Here is an 18550-nt window from a genome sequence, read left to right on the forward strand (position 1 = left end):
TAAATCTGAGACAAAGTTGTGACATTTAATTGAAATTCAAGCAATTGCGTAAATTAATGATAATTATTATTTTTGTTGTTTGTTTTGTTATGTATTGGTTGGTAACAACATACAATAGTTATACTACATAATATATGCATCTATAGTCTAGTTTGCAGTCTAGTCCAACGATTCCCAAATTAGAATTAAATAAGAGATACTGTTATCTCGGAGTATGAAGTTAGGCCACATTTCATAATTCAAGACAAGTTTGTCAAATTGTAAACAAAAGTGTTCTTGTTTGGAAGGACTAAAATAATATATTTCCGAAACAGAGGTGACTCTTTATTCGTCTTCAATACGTTAATCCAGGTAATTTTAAATATAAATATTCCATTCCGACGTGATACACAGATTTTAACTTGATCTTGTCGACCAATATTATTAAATTAACATCAGAAAATCCATAAATCGTCAAAACCATGCAGTAAAATTCACAGTACTTTCGCAAAGAGTTCAAGTCATATATTATGCGGATAAACGCATTCCGCAACAATATCGAAGAAGTTCAACTTTCTTATATTATTTTCCCGAAAAATTAGCTAACATACTCAGATTACCCGTCTGCAATCGCAAAAAAAAATTTGCAACGTGACTCTTTAATCACATGTCGACGATATTTAATGAAGAAACCTTTTCGTTACCTTAAAGAAACGTGAACGTGAAAGATCTCACGATCATAAAATTAAACATCATGTTAACAATGAAGTCATTCTATCTTCAAAAACAGGCAATTGAAACTTCTCTGAAATATTATTCTCAATGTACGGGAATATTTTATAGAAATGACATATCTACATCTGTTTGACCTTGGGATTTATGGACTATGACAATTTTCGGATGAACAATTACATATTTAGAACAATAAGATATCAAAATATGTATGGTGGTCCGCGAATTTAAATAAATTCCTCAAGGGGTCCGCGAAGTAAAAACCGGGGGAACCGCTGGTCTAGTCTATAGTCAAGCTATAGTTTAGTCTATAGTCTTGTCTATACTCTAGTTTATAGTATTGTTTATAGTCTAGTCTATAGGTTATAATCTAGACTATAGTTTAGTAATTAATTGAGAAATTATTTAATTAATTTATTACTCAATTTACAATTCTCAATAATAATAAACAATTCTCTATAATTTTCAATTTATAGATATGTAATTTAATGAAAATTATTTATAATTTGGTTATTTCCGGGCTTATAGCGATTTTTTTGAAATTGCTATAAACCGTTCCAAACAACCAAGGTTTTTCGCTACATTGACTATACTAAATAGCAACAACATGACAGTAAAGATCCACCATCTATCTCTTTACATTTCAATACCTTGTGCAAGTCTATCTATCTCTTTTCCACTTGCACAAGGTATTGAAATGTAATTTCCATACATTGTGCAAGTCTATCTATCTCTTTTCCACTTGCACAAGGTATTGAAATGTAATTTCAATACCTTAAGCAAGTCTATCTATCTCTTTTCCACTTGTACAAGGTATTGAAATGTAATTTCAATACCTTATGCAAGTCTATCTATCTCTTTTCCACTTGCACAAGGTATTGAAATGTAATTTGTATTTTTTGTGGTAAAATTTTGATGAAAAACAATATTAAATGAAATTTTAGAATATATAGAATTTATTATTTAATGATATAGCTTTTTAGTAAATATAAACACATATATTTTTGGCTTTTGGTTTGGTTGCGCATTAGCTGTTCTTGTTGTTATGTTCCTCCTTGCCTGCAAACAAAATCTTGTTTTTTTTACTGTTTTATCCGTCAATTGCTTTACGAAATTATTTTTTTTCGAAACATTGCATAAATAGCTAGCTATCTAAACTATTTGCGACACATTTTGTTAAGAACAATAGGTAATAAGTTACATGGATGAGAAAAAACTTAGAAAGTTCACGAGCGATCTTGTTGAAAAATTGTGTCTGAATTACTATCCAATAGAAGTAACTATGGTGCAAATTTCACCGCGATCGGAAGACATCGATTTCAAAAGTTGAAATACAGAAAAAATTCATATACATTTGTGAGGTAATTTTTTAAATAAAGCTAAATTAATTTAAGTAAATGTGAACTTTTAAAGTTTTAAAAAGCGTGATATCCATGCTAAGGACTGTCTAGAGAATTTAACAAACTAATTTATTAATTTTGCATACAAAATATGTTATTAAATTTGATTTCTTTTCATATTATACCTAAATTCGAATACTTATGAGGTACACTGTATACATACATTTGAAATACATGTGTATTAATTTTATACCATACACCGGCGTATAGAGGCAGATAAAAAATAAAATTGCACTGAAAAAAGGGTATATAAGATTCGGCACAGCCAAACATAGTACTCTTACTTATTATTTTTCAAAGTTAAAGTGATAAATTGTAAATGAAATAATGATAATAATACAAAATAATGTTGATGTTTAACCTGGGATCACATTGGTGGAACAACAATTCTACATTAATATTTAATGTAATTGGTCATGTCGGTACATGATACGCCTTAATAATAGAATCAGTGTATGTATAATATGCAGGGTTAAAGTGAGGGTTTCCTAATTGGTTAGATGATAACCAATTAGGAAAAAGGGCGTTTGTGAAGGCGATGGTTGAATGTTTTATAAAAATAGGAAAAAGTTGAAACTGGTCAAATACAAATCATGTCATCTGGGTTGATGGCTGCCCAGTTGGTTTAGTGTTTACCCTTATCAATTTATCGTTTATTATTTATTTACTATCCGTGTTGTAAAATCTCTTTTGCCTATGCACTTGTATGCGAAAGCTAACGGAATTCCTATTAAGTCTATATATTTGAAACAAATATATTTGAAACTCTTATTTACTCATTAACGACGAAATTTGACATAAACAAGTTTCGAATGACACCAAATATATCTATGAAGGATAAAGGAACCTTATATCCCATAAAGGGACTTTATATCCCATATAAGGTCCCTTTCAAAAAATTACTATAACGTTGATTACGTCAGTCAGTTTTTTGACCTCCGTAATTAAATTCTGAATTATGGCGGACATTGAACCATAACTGGTCCTACTCCTCATATAAGTCCCCTTTGAAAAAAATATTGTAATGTTATAGCAATACAAAGCCTTAAAGGCCAAAATATAAATATGTATTACTTAAGCCGGCTTTACACGATCACACAAGTAATATGATCTGTCAAAATTTTGTGTAAAAGAGTACGGATGGGATCGTCTTAACGCAATATGTAATCAAACCATCACACATTGAGAGAGAATTCAGATGGAAAATTTGACAGTCGTATGGCTCCCTTCATTTTTTGAAATGATTCAAAAAACAAGCCGGTTTCATTAGATCAGGGATGTTTTTTTATGTAAACACGTATAAAAAAAGTGAAACATCTGTTTCCATCTGCCTTTTTAATTGTTTTATACCAGTCGTGTAAGCACACAAAATATAAATCATACTACTTTTATTCTCTTTTTATACCCTTCACCTTCGTGAGAAGGGTATATATAAGTTTGTCATTCCGTTTGTTATTTCTATAATATAATTTTCCGACCCTATAAAGTATATATATTCTTGATCCTTATAGATAGCGGAATCGATTAAGCCATGTCCGTCTGTCTGTCCGTCTGTCTGTCTGTCTGTTGAAATCAGTTTTTAGAGGACCCCAGATATCGGCGAGATCCGAATCTTCAATAATTCTATTGGACATGCTTTCGAGAAGATCGCTATTTAAAATCAGCAAAATCGGTCGGTAAATAACGGAGATATGAGCAAAAATCCGAGACAACCTCTGAAAATTTCATCAAAAAATTGTTAAAAAAGCAACAAAAACACTGTACATAGAAAAAGATGTACACGTGTGTGTGTAGATGTATTTGGTTTTATTCAGCTGTGTATTTTTTGTATGTTTGGAATCCAAAAATACAAAAAATACACAGCAAAAAAATATGATTTGCATTTTTTGTTAAAATAAAATAATTTTCCCTTTTGTTTTGCAAATATATTTTTTAAAGAATAGAAAAAAGTATTTAAAACGTTTTCAATTATATGAGAGTAGATTGTGAGTTATTGTACAATAATTTTTTGCGAATAATGTAAGTTTGAAATTTAAAACTAACACAAATTTTTTCCAAGTGCTTTTTAAAACAATTTTTTTACGATAAACAAAAACAAAATCTACGTCTCGTCAATGTTTACCAGCAATGAATCAGAGGTCGAAGTCGACCGGCTTCGAGTCGGAGCTTAGCCGCCGCCGAACTATATTTAGTTGCTTGAGCCGCCGCCGAAACATTCGGCTTAAATCGACTCAAATTTTTTTAATGTTTTTATTAACTAGACTGTAAGATCAATTATGTTTAAAATACACTATGGTGAAGGGTATATAAGATTCGGCACAGCCGAATATAGCACTCTTACTTGTTTGTTATACGGATGGAATTTAATTTCACTTTTTCATTAGACTTGTCGTACGTAAAGTGTGACCGTCTGAAGGGCCCTTTAGTAATAAAAACCCAGAGTTTATAAAAGGACTTAAAACTAATAATTAAAAGTTACAATCCAAATCACATAATTGGCTCCCCAGCCATAAGTTCAAATTTCTAAATTAAATAATGTAGAAAACGTAGATAGGTCCCAATCAGCAGTATCACGAATAAGCATACGGTAAGTAATAAAATCAATCATAAAAAAATTGATAATAAGGAGGTGAAATCTTAGTCTTACTTACTACTACAAGTGAATCAAACTTGCAAAATAAAGTTGAAGTTTAAGACGAAAGACATTGTTTGTGTGAGTGAAAATACGTAGTTCAAGAGGCAAACAATTCCAACACCGAGCAATCCTCACCACAAATGACCTTTTAAAATGGAGTCTAGAAATTCTGGGAATATGAACTTGCGGATTCCTAGAAGACCGCAAGAATACAAACTTATTATATAAAGTAAAAGGAAAACCATTTCTGATACCGTTATAAAAAAATTTAGATTACGATATTTTACAAAATCACTAAAAGAAAGCCCAAGAAATTGCTGTACATATGAGGATATATGATCCCTACACTTGACATTATAAACAAATCTAACAATAGTATTAAGAATATGTCTCAATCTAGTCAAAGTAACCACAGAAGAACCAGATACAACCTCAAGACAGTAAATAATATGAGGCATGAGAAGTGCATGAGCAAGTTTTTGTCTAATACAGAGAGGTAGATATATATTAGTAGCATAAATTTTACGTAGAATACACCAAACCTTACCAGACATGAAGTCAACATGATCTTCAAAAGACAGATGATCACCAAGAAACACACCCAAACACCTATGTCAAATAACATTTTCAATTAATACATTCCCAATATAGAAGTTTATATCAGCAGTAAGGTGGTCAGAACGTTATTAACCCTACTACTTATTAACTGTCCACTGTAAAACACGATCAAGAACATTGTTGACATCAATTGTAAAAGAATCAGATCTAGTATGATCACCCTTAAATAATAAAAAGACATCATCAGCATACATAAATGTTGTACAGGATTCAGAATTAGTATGCAAATAGAAACATATAACATATAAGTTAAATAAAAAAGGACCAAAAACGGAACCCTGCGAAACACCAGAATAAAGATTACACGTACTTGATTTAATTCCTTTGATGTCAACAAATTGAGATCGACCACACAGATATGAGTTAATTAATTACACGCAGAAGTAGAGAATCCAAATTCAGCTCTGAGTATTTTAATTAAGGTAAGGTGGCATACAGAATTAAAAGCCTTAGATAAATCTAGGGAGACCAAAGCATTTACTTAATTGACATTCATACTTTCCCTTAAAGACTCAGTAAGAGAAAGTAAGAGTGATGTAGTGCTAAAACCACGCCAGAATGCATATTGCGATTCATAAATATTACCAATGACCGAGTGAAGCATCTGACTGTTAATGAGATGCTCAACAACTTTAGACAACGCTGGTAAAATAGAGATAGGTCTAAGATCATCAGGATTATTTACAGTTTTAGATTTAGGAATGGGCACAACACGTGCAGTTTTCCAAGAGACCGGAAATCTGGATGTTAAGATAATGTAATAAATCAAATCCAGTAATAATATAGAAACATGAGGAAAAATAAGTTTGAGAAATCTGACAGGAATACAATCAGGACCAATTGAACCAGACATCACCTTACTCAGGGCCTCAGCAACTTCTAATTCATCCACACAGCGGAATGAAAAAAGTGTTATTATAATTATGAACATTATCAAGATTATATTCAACATTATTATTAGAATCATGACCTCCTGCAAAAAATTCATTTAAACTATCAACATAACCATCCCATGTCATATTATTACTATCTCCAGCACATCCCGAATTCCGTAGAACACGCCATAAGCCAGCCGTATCAAGTCCACCAAAAAGTTGCAAAAAATACTTCCTCTTTTCTCTCCTAATAACACTTTTAGCCTTATTACGAAGTCTACAATACATCCTCCAGTTTTCAATAGAACAATCGGACCACAGATATAGCATGAGAATTCATCCAAGAATCACAATTAACCCAGATACGCTTCTTTACAATCGGAACATATGCAAAAAGGTCAGCAACAAGAGAGGAGAAATAGTCACACTTAACACAACACAAGTAGAGTTAAGTAACGGATCACAATTAAAATTAGAAAGACATGAAAATATTCCCTTCCAATCAAGGTTGTTATAGTCCCTATATTCAATATATCAATATATTCTCAATATATCTATTTCTCACCACTGAACCTGGTGAGAAACGACATTGCAAGAATCATTAGCTACATCATAGTGAGTTGGTCTAGAGTTATGCATTATAGACAGATTAGACCGAACACAAAAAGATCTCATAATACTAGATCTAGAAATGTTAAACAGATTACAATTAAAATCACCAGTTACAATAATATTTAAATATTTTGAAAAGAGGCTACGATGACAATCATCAAAAACACTAAGATCACCACCAGGAAGGTATACAACTCCAAATAATATTTTCATATTAGCAATATACAATTCAATAAAAAGAGATTCACACATCCCAGCAATAAACCCCCTAAAAACTGATTTAAATCTTAGTCTATCCCTACACCACCATCTCTAGAAGGACGATCATTCCTACAAAAAACATAGCCAGGAATATTAATAGCACGGTCAGAAACAGTTACATCAAGCCAAGTCTCAGAAATTGCAAATATGTCAAATGTAGAACCAATGATAGACTTTATCTCATCCAATTTAATAGAATTAGTAGAAGGTCTGATACTTCTGCAATTCAAATGACCAATCTTAAGTTTGTTACCATATCCTTGCATAACGTTATCAATATAAGTGTTACTGCTAACAATAGGACCTATATTTTCACTAAATGAATTCAAAGATAAATAAAAACAGTATAGTAAATAATAATATCCCAATTACATATATATAACCTCATTATGGCAACATTGCATAAAAATTGTAACAGATTATACCAATAATCAATCGATTCCAAAAAAACAGAGTAGCCAACATTGAAACGTATAAGTGAAAAAGAATAAAGATGGCGTTACTTTTAAGCAATAATTGAATTAAAATTCCACAAATATAAAAGTTAAATTCTAATTGGATAAAAAGCAGCAACAGTGCATGTGTAAAAAAATCATATAAATAAGAATTTACTCAAAATTCTATTCTACATGAAGTTCATAAGTATATATGTAATTTGCTCTGACGCAATTTTAGGCACAAAGCATTCAGTTTACCCGCAGTAGGAGAATAATGCTCGTTCAGAAAGACGATTAAGTAAATTATTCGGTATTTTTGGATCTGTGACAAAATCTGATGCCTTGAGAAAAATGGAATTAAATTTGACAAGAACAGATTTTTTATTGTTAATATAAACAACCTGAAACTTGGATTTCATAAAAACTAGCCAAGTTAATGATATTATCAGCAAGATTAACAATACAATCCGGTAAGCCACTAACAATAATATCAGATCTATTGAATCTTTTATACAACGAATTATTTTCAGCCTCCAAGGCAGACAGTCTAACATCTGTATTAGTTTCAACCCGGCGTATTGAATTGTTACAATCAACAATTTCAGATTTCAACTCTCTCACACACGAAGACAGTTCTTTTTTAATGTCAGAAACTACATCAGTAAAAGATTGCTTAATAAAAAGACGGTCATCATTCCCTTTGGCAATAAACTCATCAAACTTAGAACTCAACCCATCAAATTAGGCATTCAGATTGGTTATTTCACCACGTAAACCACCAGCAGACATATTACCCTTACATGGCGAGCATATGTAAGACATGGATTTGAAATTTTTGCACAAGATGCTTGTATCCACAATGAACAGATGTCGCATAAAATGATAGATTGACTGCCTATGCAAAGATTACAAACGCCACACTTATGCACTTTCTTACCCGGACCCATTAGAAGAGTATAATTGTTGTTATATTTATATGTATGTATGTAAGTATGTAAGTATATTAGATACACAAAATGGTGCTAAAAATGTCTTCAAAAATATATACAGCAACAGTAGTAACAACAATGCAACAGCAGCCTCCACAGGAAATAAGTTGAACCAAAAACGTAAGTATACCCCAAAATAAAATTTCAGGTGATTCATATAAGAATTCTTATAGAGTATTATTAATTGCAATGTAAAGTATTCTCCTTATTAAGTCAATAACAAGTTACAGCAGCAACAACAATGTATCAGCAACCATAAGCAGGAAAAAATTCCACCAAGAAATTAAGGCAAAGAATATCACGACAGCAAAAAATTCCATGTATTCCAAGAAATATAGCACCTTCTTTACAAAGTTATTAACTTTTTACATTTAATACATTTTTCTTTTTAGTTTAAATAATAAAAGAAATAAAAATTAACCAGCTGATGTAAAAAAACGCGTTCACTCAGGCATAGCGTTGCCAGATTATACTGGCTATAATAATTTTATTCTTATATCAAAAAAAAAAAAAATATTTAAGTTTGAATCCTCAAATTTAAATTTTTGCCCATGACTTAGCACTAATTCTTTGCAAAAAAAGCTCCCCATATATGAAAGCAAAAACCATTTCTTTAATCCTAATCGAATTTGTATACCTTAACAAATAATATAGACAATTTTTTTCTTCTTAAAGTCAAAACAATAGGAGAACAAGTTAGAGTGCTATATTCGAATGAGCCCAATATTATATACCTTCCACCAGCTACTTTTATCTTAATACTGTTTTAATTGATCAAATATTTATAGAAGTAATTCAATAAATAGCAAGATATATTGAATATTACAAACGCCATTTTCTTTTAGATATTTATAGCACCCTAAGATATGCTTTAACGATATTTAATAATTTGCATGTGTGTAAAATATTTAAGGAAATTCAAAATATATATAATATTGTTCACACAAATTGATAAGTGCCGGATCACACAGGAAATCTTTTTTTGAGAAACTTTTGATTTTGTGTGTCAGAGAAAGAGATGATTGCTATTTCTTTTTCTCTCATACACAAAATCAAAAGTTTCCCACACTAATGCAACTAGTTAAATAAGTTTAAAGTGATTTTCGGGTATTCCAGTATGGGAGATATGACCAATTATAGACCTATCGGAAAAAATTTCTCAGTAACATTTCTGAATATAAGAGCGATACTTGTACCAAATTTTATATGGATTTAGGAATTTAGAAATGAATAACATTTCTGTATATAAAAGCAATACCTACTAGTACCAAATTTTATATGAATATCTTAATTTAGTAATGAGCGTTAAAATGATTTTCGGGAGGGAACTTTTGTGTGGGAGCTATGACCAATTAAGGACCGATCGGAAACAAATTTTTCAATAATATTGCTGTATTTAAGAGCAATACTTGTACCACATTTTATATGAATATTTTAATTTAGTAATGAGTAATTTGCGTATAAGTGATTTTGGGGAGGGGACCTTGTATGGGAGCTATGACCAATGAAACAAATCTGTAAAAACTATTTTCTCTAAATGAATTCCATTCACATAAGATTTTAACTTGTAAAATTTTGTGAAGTTATCAGCATTCTAACGGAATTTATTAACAATAAACTCATTTTCCGGGAATATGTACTTTTGTATGGGACGTATATAAAATTGTGGACCGATTCCGCCAATTTTCAGCAGTAGTCAAGCTCACGTGTAGAAACGAATGTATGATGATTTTCATGAATATACTGTATAATTTTCGTGAAAATTACATCAGAATGTGCAAAAAAATGCTTATTTTTTCGGAGTTTTAAATTTTGATTCATAACTTTTCCCGATGTAACCCGATTTTCAATACCAAACTGCCTAGGACAATTATAAATATTTTGGGTGAATTTCGTTAGTTTTTGTTGCATCGTGTTAACGTGAGAATGTTTTATACAGATAGACGGACGGACAGACATAGCTAGATTGACTCAGAATTTCATAAGATCCAAGAATATATATACTTTGTAGGGTCTCAGATGAATAATTCTTGGTGTTACATACGGAATTACAAAGTTATATGTACCCTCTATCACCACTGATGGTGGTGGAGGGTATAACAATGAGAAAACTTTAAAACAAGATTGCTAAAATTTAATGGTATGTGGTCAAAAACTATTTAATTTATTTATAAATACGTTTCATTTAATCAGTTTTATTAATTATCTCAATTATGCAATAGAAATAGCCATATAAACTGCATGGTATACCCGGGAATGTTCGGTATTGATGTCGATTTAGTTATGTCCGTCAGTCAGTCTGTCCGTCCGTCCATGTAAACCTTGTAATCAAACTACAGGTCGCAAGTTTGAAGATAATTCAATGAAATTTGGTACATGATATTCTGTTGTTCCTGGGACTAACCCTATTGATAATGGTTAAGATCGGTCCATTATTTCACCTAACCCCCATACAACTGAACCCTCGAATAGGGCTTGTAAACCTTATAATTAAACTACAGGTCGCCATTTTGAAGATAATTCAATGAAATTTGATACACGATCTTCTATGGTACCGGAGACGAAGGCTGTTGAAAATGGTTAACATCGAAAAAAAGCTGCAAAACCTAGTTCCATACTAGCCTTGATGACCCTCAAGAACTTTATAATTAAAGGGCCTCATTTGACCCTAGCCCCTATAAAAAGCCCCCATCAAAATATTACTTAAATTAACAGTTATATTAAGCAATAAAAGTATATCTGAGGCAAAGGACAATTCAACTTAAATGCTTTACTATGAAAACTTAATCACATTTTATTCGTATACAGGTGTAGGGTATAATATGGTCGGTCTCGCCCGACTATAACTTCTTACTTGTTTTTTTTTTTTTTTTTTGTTTTAGTAATGTCACTAAAACCGACTTGTTCCCCCTCATCAGGGCCATCAAGACTAGTATAGAACTTTTCGTCGAGATACGAGTATATTAAACATAATTATGAACTTAAGAGCCCTATTTGGTGGGTTAAGTTCTATGGGGCCTAGATGAAATAATGGACCGATGTTAACTATTTTCAATAGGCTTCGTCTACATCTATTACATAATTAATAGCCAAATCGATTTTTTGTGGCCCTTTTTACTCCTACGGTATACATCCGATTTTGACCAAAGTTATATCATATTAAAAGTATTTCTTCGCAGATGTGCACAATATATAAATTAATAAGATCGGTTTCGAATGGGAGCTATAAGCATTTAAAGTTGTTACTAATACATAGAAACAAAAGTCACACGTACGAATGCTTGAATAAAAAACAAAGCAAGAAACAAAACAAAAAAACAAACAACACAGTAATCCGGTGATGTCACATATAATCTTAAAAAATATTAAAATTTTTAGCTGTAATCATTTTATATGCATACATATTTTTATAATCTGAATTTTTAATTTAATTTCGATTAGGGAGACGGAGCTCCCTTTATGTATTCTAGTTACCATAAAAGATCATGTGCCAAATTTCATTGAATTATCGACAAATTTGCGACCTGTAGTTGATTACAAGGTTCACAAGCTCTATTCGGGGGTTTAGTTGTATGGGGGCTAGGTGAAATAATGGACCGATGTTAATCATTTTCAATTAGCATCGTCTACGGTTTAATAGAAGATCATGTTCCAAATTACATTCAATTATCTTCAAAATTGCGGCCTGAAATTTGTGATTCCGATCCGATTAGTATACTTTAAGGTGGGTCTAGAACGATTAGTTTTGTTGTTTTAGGTTGTTACAAACATCAGCACAAACGCATAATACCTTCCCACTTAGTGGTGTAGGGTATAACAATATAGAGCGTTATTAAAAGGATAAAAGATATAATTTTTTTGTCGGCCACGCCTACTTTCGAGTGGACGGGGCTCCTTATTACGAAAATATATATTTTGAGCCGTCTCCTTTTTCATTTAAAAGAAATCGGAAAAAGTCTCTATAATTCTATTTTAAATTTCTATATGTCAATAGCCAATGAATTAAGCTTTTATATAAGATATAAACCATTTCTGTATCTGAACAATTGAAAGAGATATTTGATTTCAAAAACCATTCGAACTCTCCATGAGTTTTGAAATTTTCGATGTGGTTTGAAAAATGTCACTAAAACCGACTTAAGCCTTCCAATAGGCTTAGAATCACTTCTGAGTTCAGAATTATGTTAAAAAATAAGTAAAACTTAGTCTTATAGAATTTTAAACGACATTGCCGACTTTGGTAATGATCGGTTCTCATTTGACCCCATACAAACTCACCTTCAGAAAACGACTTAAAGGTTATTACCTTTAAACGCTAATAACACGATTAAATTCGACATTAATTACTTTGACGTAAACGTAAATAGCTCCACCAATGTTTATTAGGATAGCCCCACATTTACCCTTACCCCCATTTGAGCCCTCTTGTAAAACAAAATGACTGGTGTAGGGTACGGCCGACAATGCGATTTTCAAACTCTTATTAATTTTTATAAAATTATTTATATTTCTGTAAGGAAAGTTTTATATCTAATTCCTTTAGAGTAGCTAGTAAACTATATTTTACTTACTTGTCTCGTATGTTAAATGATTTTTGAGCTTCCAATGTCTCTATGAATGTTAATACAAAATATTTGTTGCTAATTAGTTGCTCAAATTGCAACATGGCAGTGTCATAATTAGTCTGTGGACTATTTATACGCAACTGAAAATAAATAACAATTAATTAGTTAATACTTATTAAATATCTATCTATTGTAATAAAATATATCTAACCTAAAATTGGCCAATCTTGGTAGACTGATCTAGCCTACCGGGGCACCCTACACTCAAAATAATCTATACACAATTTAACCCTTAAATGCATGGTGTTGTAATAATGATATATTTACCCATATCAATAATCGTACTTCTTAATAAAATGCCTATTCTAAAGGAAAATTATTAGCCTAGTTTACCTAGTGATTTTACACATGTTAATATAATATAAAACAAGTCAGTACCAAAAAGTCCTCTTTCAAATCATGTCAATTACCGGCTCAAAATGCTTAATTTCATGTTTCTAGTTTTGATATTATAAAAAATTCAAATAAGGACCTTTTGAAAAACGAAAAAGTACCAAAAATTTCCCTTTTATGGGTTCTCGCCTCATCCAAACTTTACATAGTTAATTTCATGTTTCTATGTAATTTTTATAGAAAATTCAAAAAGTAACTTTTGAAAAAAGATAAAGAAAACAAAATCCCTTTTATAGGTTCTCACACAATCAGGGCTTTCCATACCTAATTTCATGTTTCTAGGTTCGATGTTATACAATATTCAAAAAGTACCTCTTGGAAATCGAAAAAGTACACAAAAGTAAAGTTCCCTTTCCCTAATTCAGACCCTACATACTTAATTTCATATTTGAAGGTTCAACACTATAGAAAATTCAAAAAGTACATTTTGTAGAACGAAAGATGTGTTCTCGTCTAATCCGGGGTCTACATACTTAATTTCATGTCTCTAGGTTTAATATTATAGAAAATTCAAAATATATCTTTTGAAAAATTAAAAATTACCAAAAAGTTATCTTTTTTCTGTTCTCACATAATTCCGACTCTACATACTAAATTTCATATTTTTAGGTTCAATATTATAGAATATTCACTCAGTACCTTTTGTAGAACGAAAAAGGAACACAAAGTTCGGAAAAAATAATAGTCGCATTTGTTAATAAATTAGATTTATTAATACCAAATTTTAATATTGCGAATAATGGCCCATAAAAGATACAGAAAAGAAAAACACGAAATCTGTAATTTCTATAATATAATTTTCCGACCCTATAAAGTATATATATATTCTGGATCCTTATAGATAGCGGAGTCGATATAGCAATGTCCGTCCGTCTGACTGTCTGTTGAAATCAGTTTTTAGATGACCCCACATTTCAAGAAGATCGCTCTTTAAAATCAGCAAAATCGGTCCATAAATAACGGAGATCCGGAGCAAAAATCCGAGACAACCATCAATGATGACCAATGTCATCAAAAAAAATATTTTTTTTATGCTTTGATAAATAAGCATCAACAACACTGTGAATTGAAAAATATGTACATTAGAGTGCTCCAAGCATATAGTAGTATATAGGCGAAACTAATTGTCAAGGACCTAAGTCTCCTGTCAAAGACCTTACTGGTGAGAATGTATTAGTAGAAACACAAAAATAAACACAGTTGTTCAAAAGGTACTAAATAAAAAAATGTATTTTTTGGACGTTATTCTTTGTGTGTTATTAATGAAATTTTATATGGCAGTGTATGAAAATATTAGTTATTTATTTTTTTGAAAAGATATTTTATCTCAAAACATATTATAAACACGTCTTTTTGTTATTTTTTTGATGAATTAAAAAAGTATGTAAAATACTTTTTTAATTTTCAATACTAAAATGTACAGCTTTTCATTTAATACTAAAAACCGTTTCTAAATATCCACTTATTAAAGCAAGTTTTGAGGTCGCCTGGCGCGATTTAAAGGAAGCATATGAGAATCCTCATATGTTGGTACATAACCAACTAAAACTTATTTTTGGCTATCCTTTCCTTGACAAGGAATTGATAACAGCACTCAAAACACTACAACGCGGAATTAATAGTTGCCTTTCGGCTCTTTCTATTTATAAAGTGCCTACGGATAATTGGGATCCAATTATAATTTTTATGTGTATTCAATGTTTTGTCTACATGGAAAGATTTCGATAACTTTCTGACAGAAAGAATTCAGACATTGCAATGTCTTCAAGATCTTAAAGGTACGAACTTGACTGACGTCGATTAGTCACACTACTTGCGAAATTGTTCTCGATTTAAAAAAACTTTCAGTATTTGACAGAATTTCTACTGTGAATGATTATAACTGCTGTACTAATTGCCTTTCGAAGATACATAAAATCAGAAGTTGTACAATCAACAATAACTGTTTTATTGGCAATAATCGACACCATTCTATGCTTCATCTGAAGCATACAGATAATTCAGAATGTGCTTTCACTTCTGAACGTTTACGAAAAAGATTAAAACTTCCCACTCATTCTTCGAATTCTAACGTTTCTGGCGTTAATAATGTGGTTTTTGGAGTTTCAAAGTTTTGTCATTTGGAAATTACTTTAGAATTAGATTCTTCAATAAAACTATCAACTAACGCACTTGTTTTACCAGAAATAACAGGAAATTTGCCTTCGACTTCTGTAAATGTCGATATAGGAAAATTATTGCCAAATCTTTGTTTGGCAAAGCTTCCCTTTTTTTGCAACTTTGTTGGAAGATTCTAACGAGTAACCGCTAACGGTGCTTAAATATTTTTTGCCACCAAAATTATACTTTTGATTTGTCTACGACACAAGCACTACGTGCAATTACTTTTACAAAACCATCTACTTCTACGAGGTAATATTTTGGTTTAAATAAAAAGAGATCTACATTTAAGGCCAATAGGTTAGGTGAAAAAAAATATGAAAAAGATGAAATTAAAGGACACAGGTTCAAATTAACATATTTTTGAATGTAATTGAGATATTTTTTTGTAAAGGGTTGAGAATTTCCATATCTAACTAAAAAATTATATTAAGGGATAAATATGGACTAAATTGTTGTAGCTATCTGCGACCCTATTAAAATTTTGATATAAATCATAGTTTTAGAAATTTAACAAATATGTAATATATGACAAAATCTTTATTTATGAACAAAACTCAATGAAATCTTCAACGCTTGTTAAATTTGTCATTTCAAATAAGAAAATGCAAAAAAAATTGAAAAGGTCAAAGGGCATCCCTCATTTCCCAAGAATAGGAATGAAAATCCCAAAAATGGGATTTTTTACATTTTTGCCCATAGGGTCCACATTTCTTTCAGGGCTGGGAAAATACTTTTGGAGTAAATAGAAAACATATTGAGGTTTCCAAAACTGCTTTCAGTTTTCCGATCCCAGCTTTGGGATTTTAGAACATGTCGCCCAAAGTTGAAGTTTTGATAAAAAATAGGTCATATTCGGAAGGACGCAGTGGCAACATTTTCAAAAAATAGGACAAGTTTTTTACGCCAAAGCGTTCTGCGTAAAGATACCTTTTAGAAAACTATAAAATTGTTATATGTTCTTTAAGAAAATTGTATTTTATTAATAAAAGAGTTAAGACACATTTTGGGCAAAAAAACGGCAAAAATCTAAAATTTTTTGAATTTTTAAATTAAAAAACGTATATTTTTGGATCTGTAAATGACATTGATCTGAAATTTTTTGTATATTATTGGAAATTTTGTTGTCTAACTAACAATTGAGTCCATTTGGTCCAAAATTACGCCCGGTATTCAAAAAAAGGCGGACCAAGGTATGGTAAATTTTGTATCACTAAATTTTTAAATACCTATAACTCGGATATTATAAGAGATAAGTAGTATGCACAAGCATGTTTTTTCAAGATCTCGTCAAGCGCTTTCAGAAAATATAAAAATCTTTGTATTTGGGTAAAAAAAATGGCACGAGTTTAAAAATTTTACATGTCGTAGGTACTCTACTTTGAGCCGCCCCAGCTCCGTCCCTGGAGCATCTTCAAAACTTAAACTCGAATACTCCTTGGCTACGCTTACGCCAAATTTTATCCCAATCGGATCAGCCGTTTAGAAATGCCAGATTTATTTCCCAAAAAATTTCCATTCTGCCCCACTGTGCAGCTGCTAAATATAAAGCGACCTACACAGCGTATATCCAATGCGGAGGATCTATCCATGAAAAAATAAATGAAATTCAAATCTGCTTTGAAAAGCAATGAATCTCCAACGCTAAATTCGAACTCCGGTAATACAGATCATAATCTAGCACTACCTCCTTGTGATATTGATTAATTCAAAGGTGATTGTGTTTCTTGGCCCGCTTTTAGGGATTTATTTACCGCAATTTTTAGTAATAGCTCGCGGCTTAGCAATATAGAACGGCTTTGCCATTTAATAAGAAAAACCGAGAAGAAGCAAAAGAAATCATTTCTAAATATCCACTTGTTAACGCAAGATTTGAAGTAGCCTGGCGCGATTCAAAGAAAGCATATGATAATCTTCGTATGTTGGTATATAACTACCTAAAACTTATTTTTGGCTTTCCTTTCCTTGACAAGGAATCGATAACTGCATTCAAAACATTGCAACTCGGAATTAATAGTTGCCTTACGGCTCTTTTTATTTATAAAGTGTCTACTGATAAGTTTGCCTAGATCTACACTTATATTGTGGGAACAGAGTGTTAAGAACAAAACTGTTTTGTCCACATGGAAAGATTTCGGTTACTTTCAGTCAGAAAGATTTCAGACATTGCAATGTCTTCAAGATCTTAAAGATACGAACACGACTGACGTCGACTCTTCAGTGCAGTCAAATAGTTCTACTATTACTAAACCTTCATGTATCTTATACCCTAATCAGTCTCACTATTTGCGAAATTGTCGTCGATTTAAAAATCTTTTAGTATCTAAAATAATTTCTACTGTGAATGATTATAACTGCTGTACTAATTGCCTTTCGAGGACACATAAAGTCAGAAGCTGTACAATCAATAATAACTGTTTTATTTGCAATAATCGACATCATTCTATGCTTCGTCTGCAGCATACAGATAATTCCATAATTGAAAGACCAATTATTTTTACTAAACAGAATTCCAACGTGGTTTAACACTTTTTAACCTTTAATTTATTTTTACTTTAAACGCTCGCAGATATATTTTTATGTTCCTACTACCTTATTTATGTTTTTACCCTCTTTTTTATTATCTTTATATATCTTATATTACTTATATTAAATAATAATCCACCTGCAGAACTTTGGTTCTGTTATATTACTTCCCAAAAAACCACCTGCGGGAAAGTCGAGAGACTTCTTAAAAATTCACCTGAGGGGAATGTCGAAAGACTTCGTAAAAATCTACATCGTATTTATATCGTTTCAATTCCTTATGCATTGCAATGATTAAGTTTGAATTG

At 31.2% G+C, this 18550-nt stretch overlaps 1 protein-coding gene across 11 annotated transcripts in view; it reads right to left on the reverse strand.

The window, feature by feature from the left end:
* The window catches only part of LOC111682266 (plexin-B), a 160086-nt gene that overhangs the window by 84605 nt on the left and 56931 nt on the right, over positions 1 to 18550 (reverse strand). For all 11 annotated transcript variants that reach the window (XR_006940165.1, XR_006940153.1, XR_006940167.1 and 8 more), the window contains one exon: positions 13110 to 13243. Coding sequence is in view for 6 of the 11 variants with exons in the window: in XM_046945898.1 (XP_046801854.1) it covers positions 13110 to 13243 (134 nt within the window). In the remaining 5 variants the exon portion in view is untranslated. The remainder of the gene's footprint in view (positions 1 to 13109; positions 13244 to 18550) is intronic.

This window comes from Lucilia cuprina, chromosome X (assembly GCF_022045245.1).
Source record: "Lucilia cuprina isolate Lc7/37 chromosome X, ASM2204524v1, whole genome shotgun sequence".
Taxonomy (NCBI): domain Eukaryota; kingdom Metazoa; phylum Arthropoda; class Insecta; order Diptera; family Calliphoridae; genus Lucilia; species Lucilia cuprina.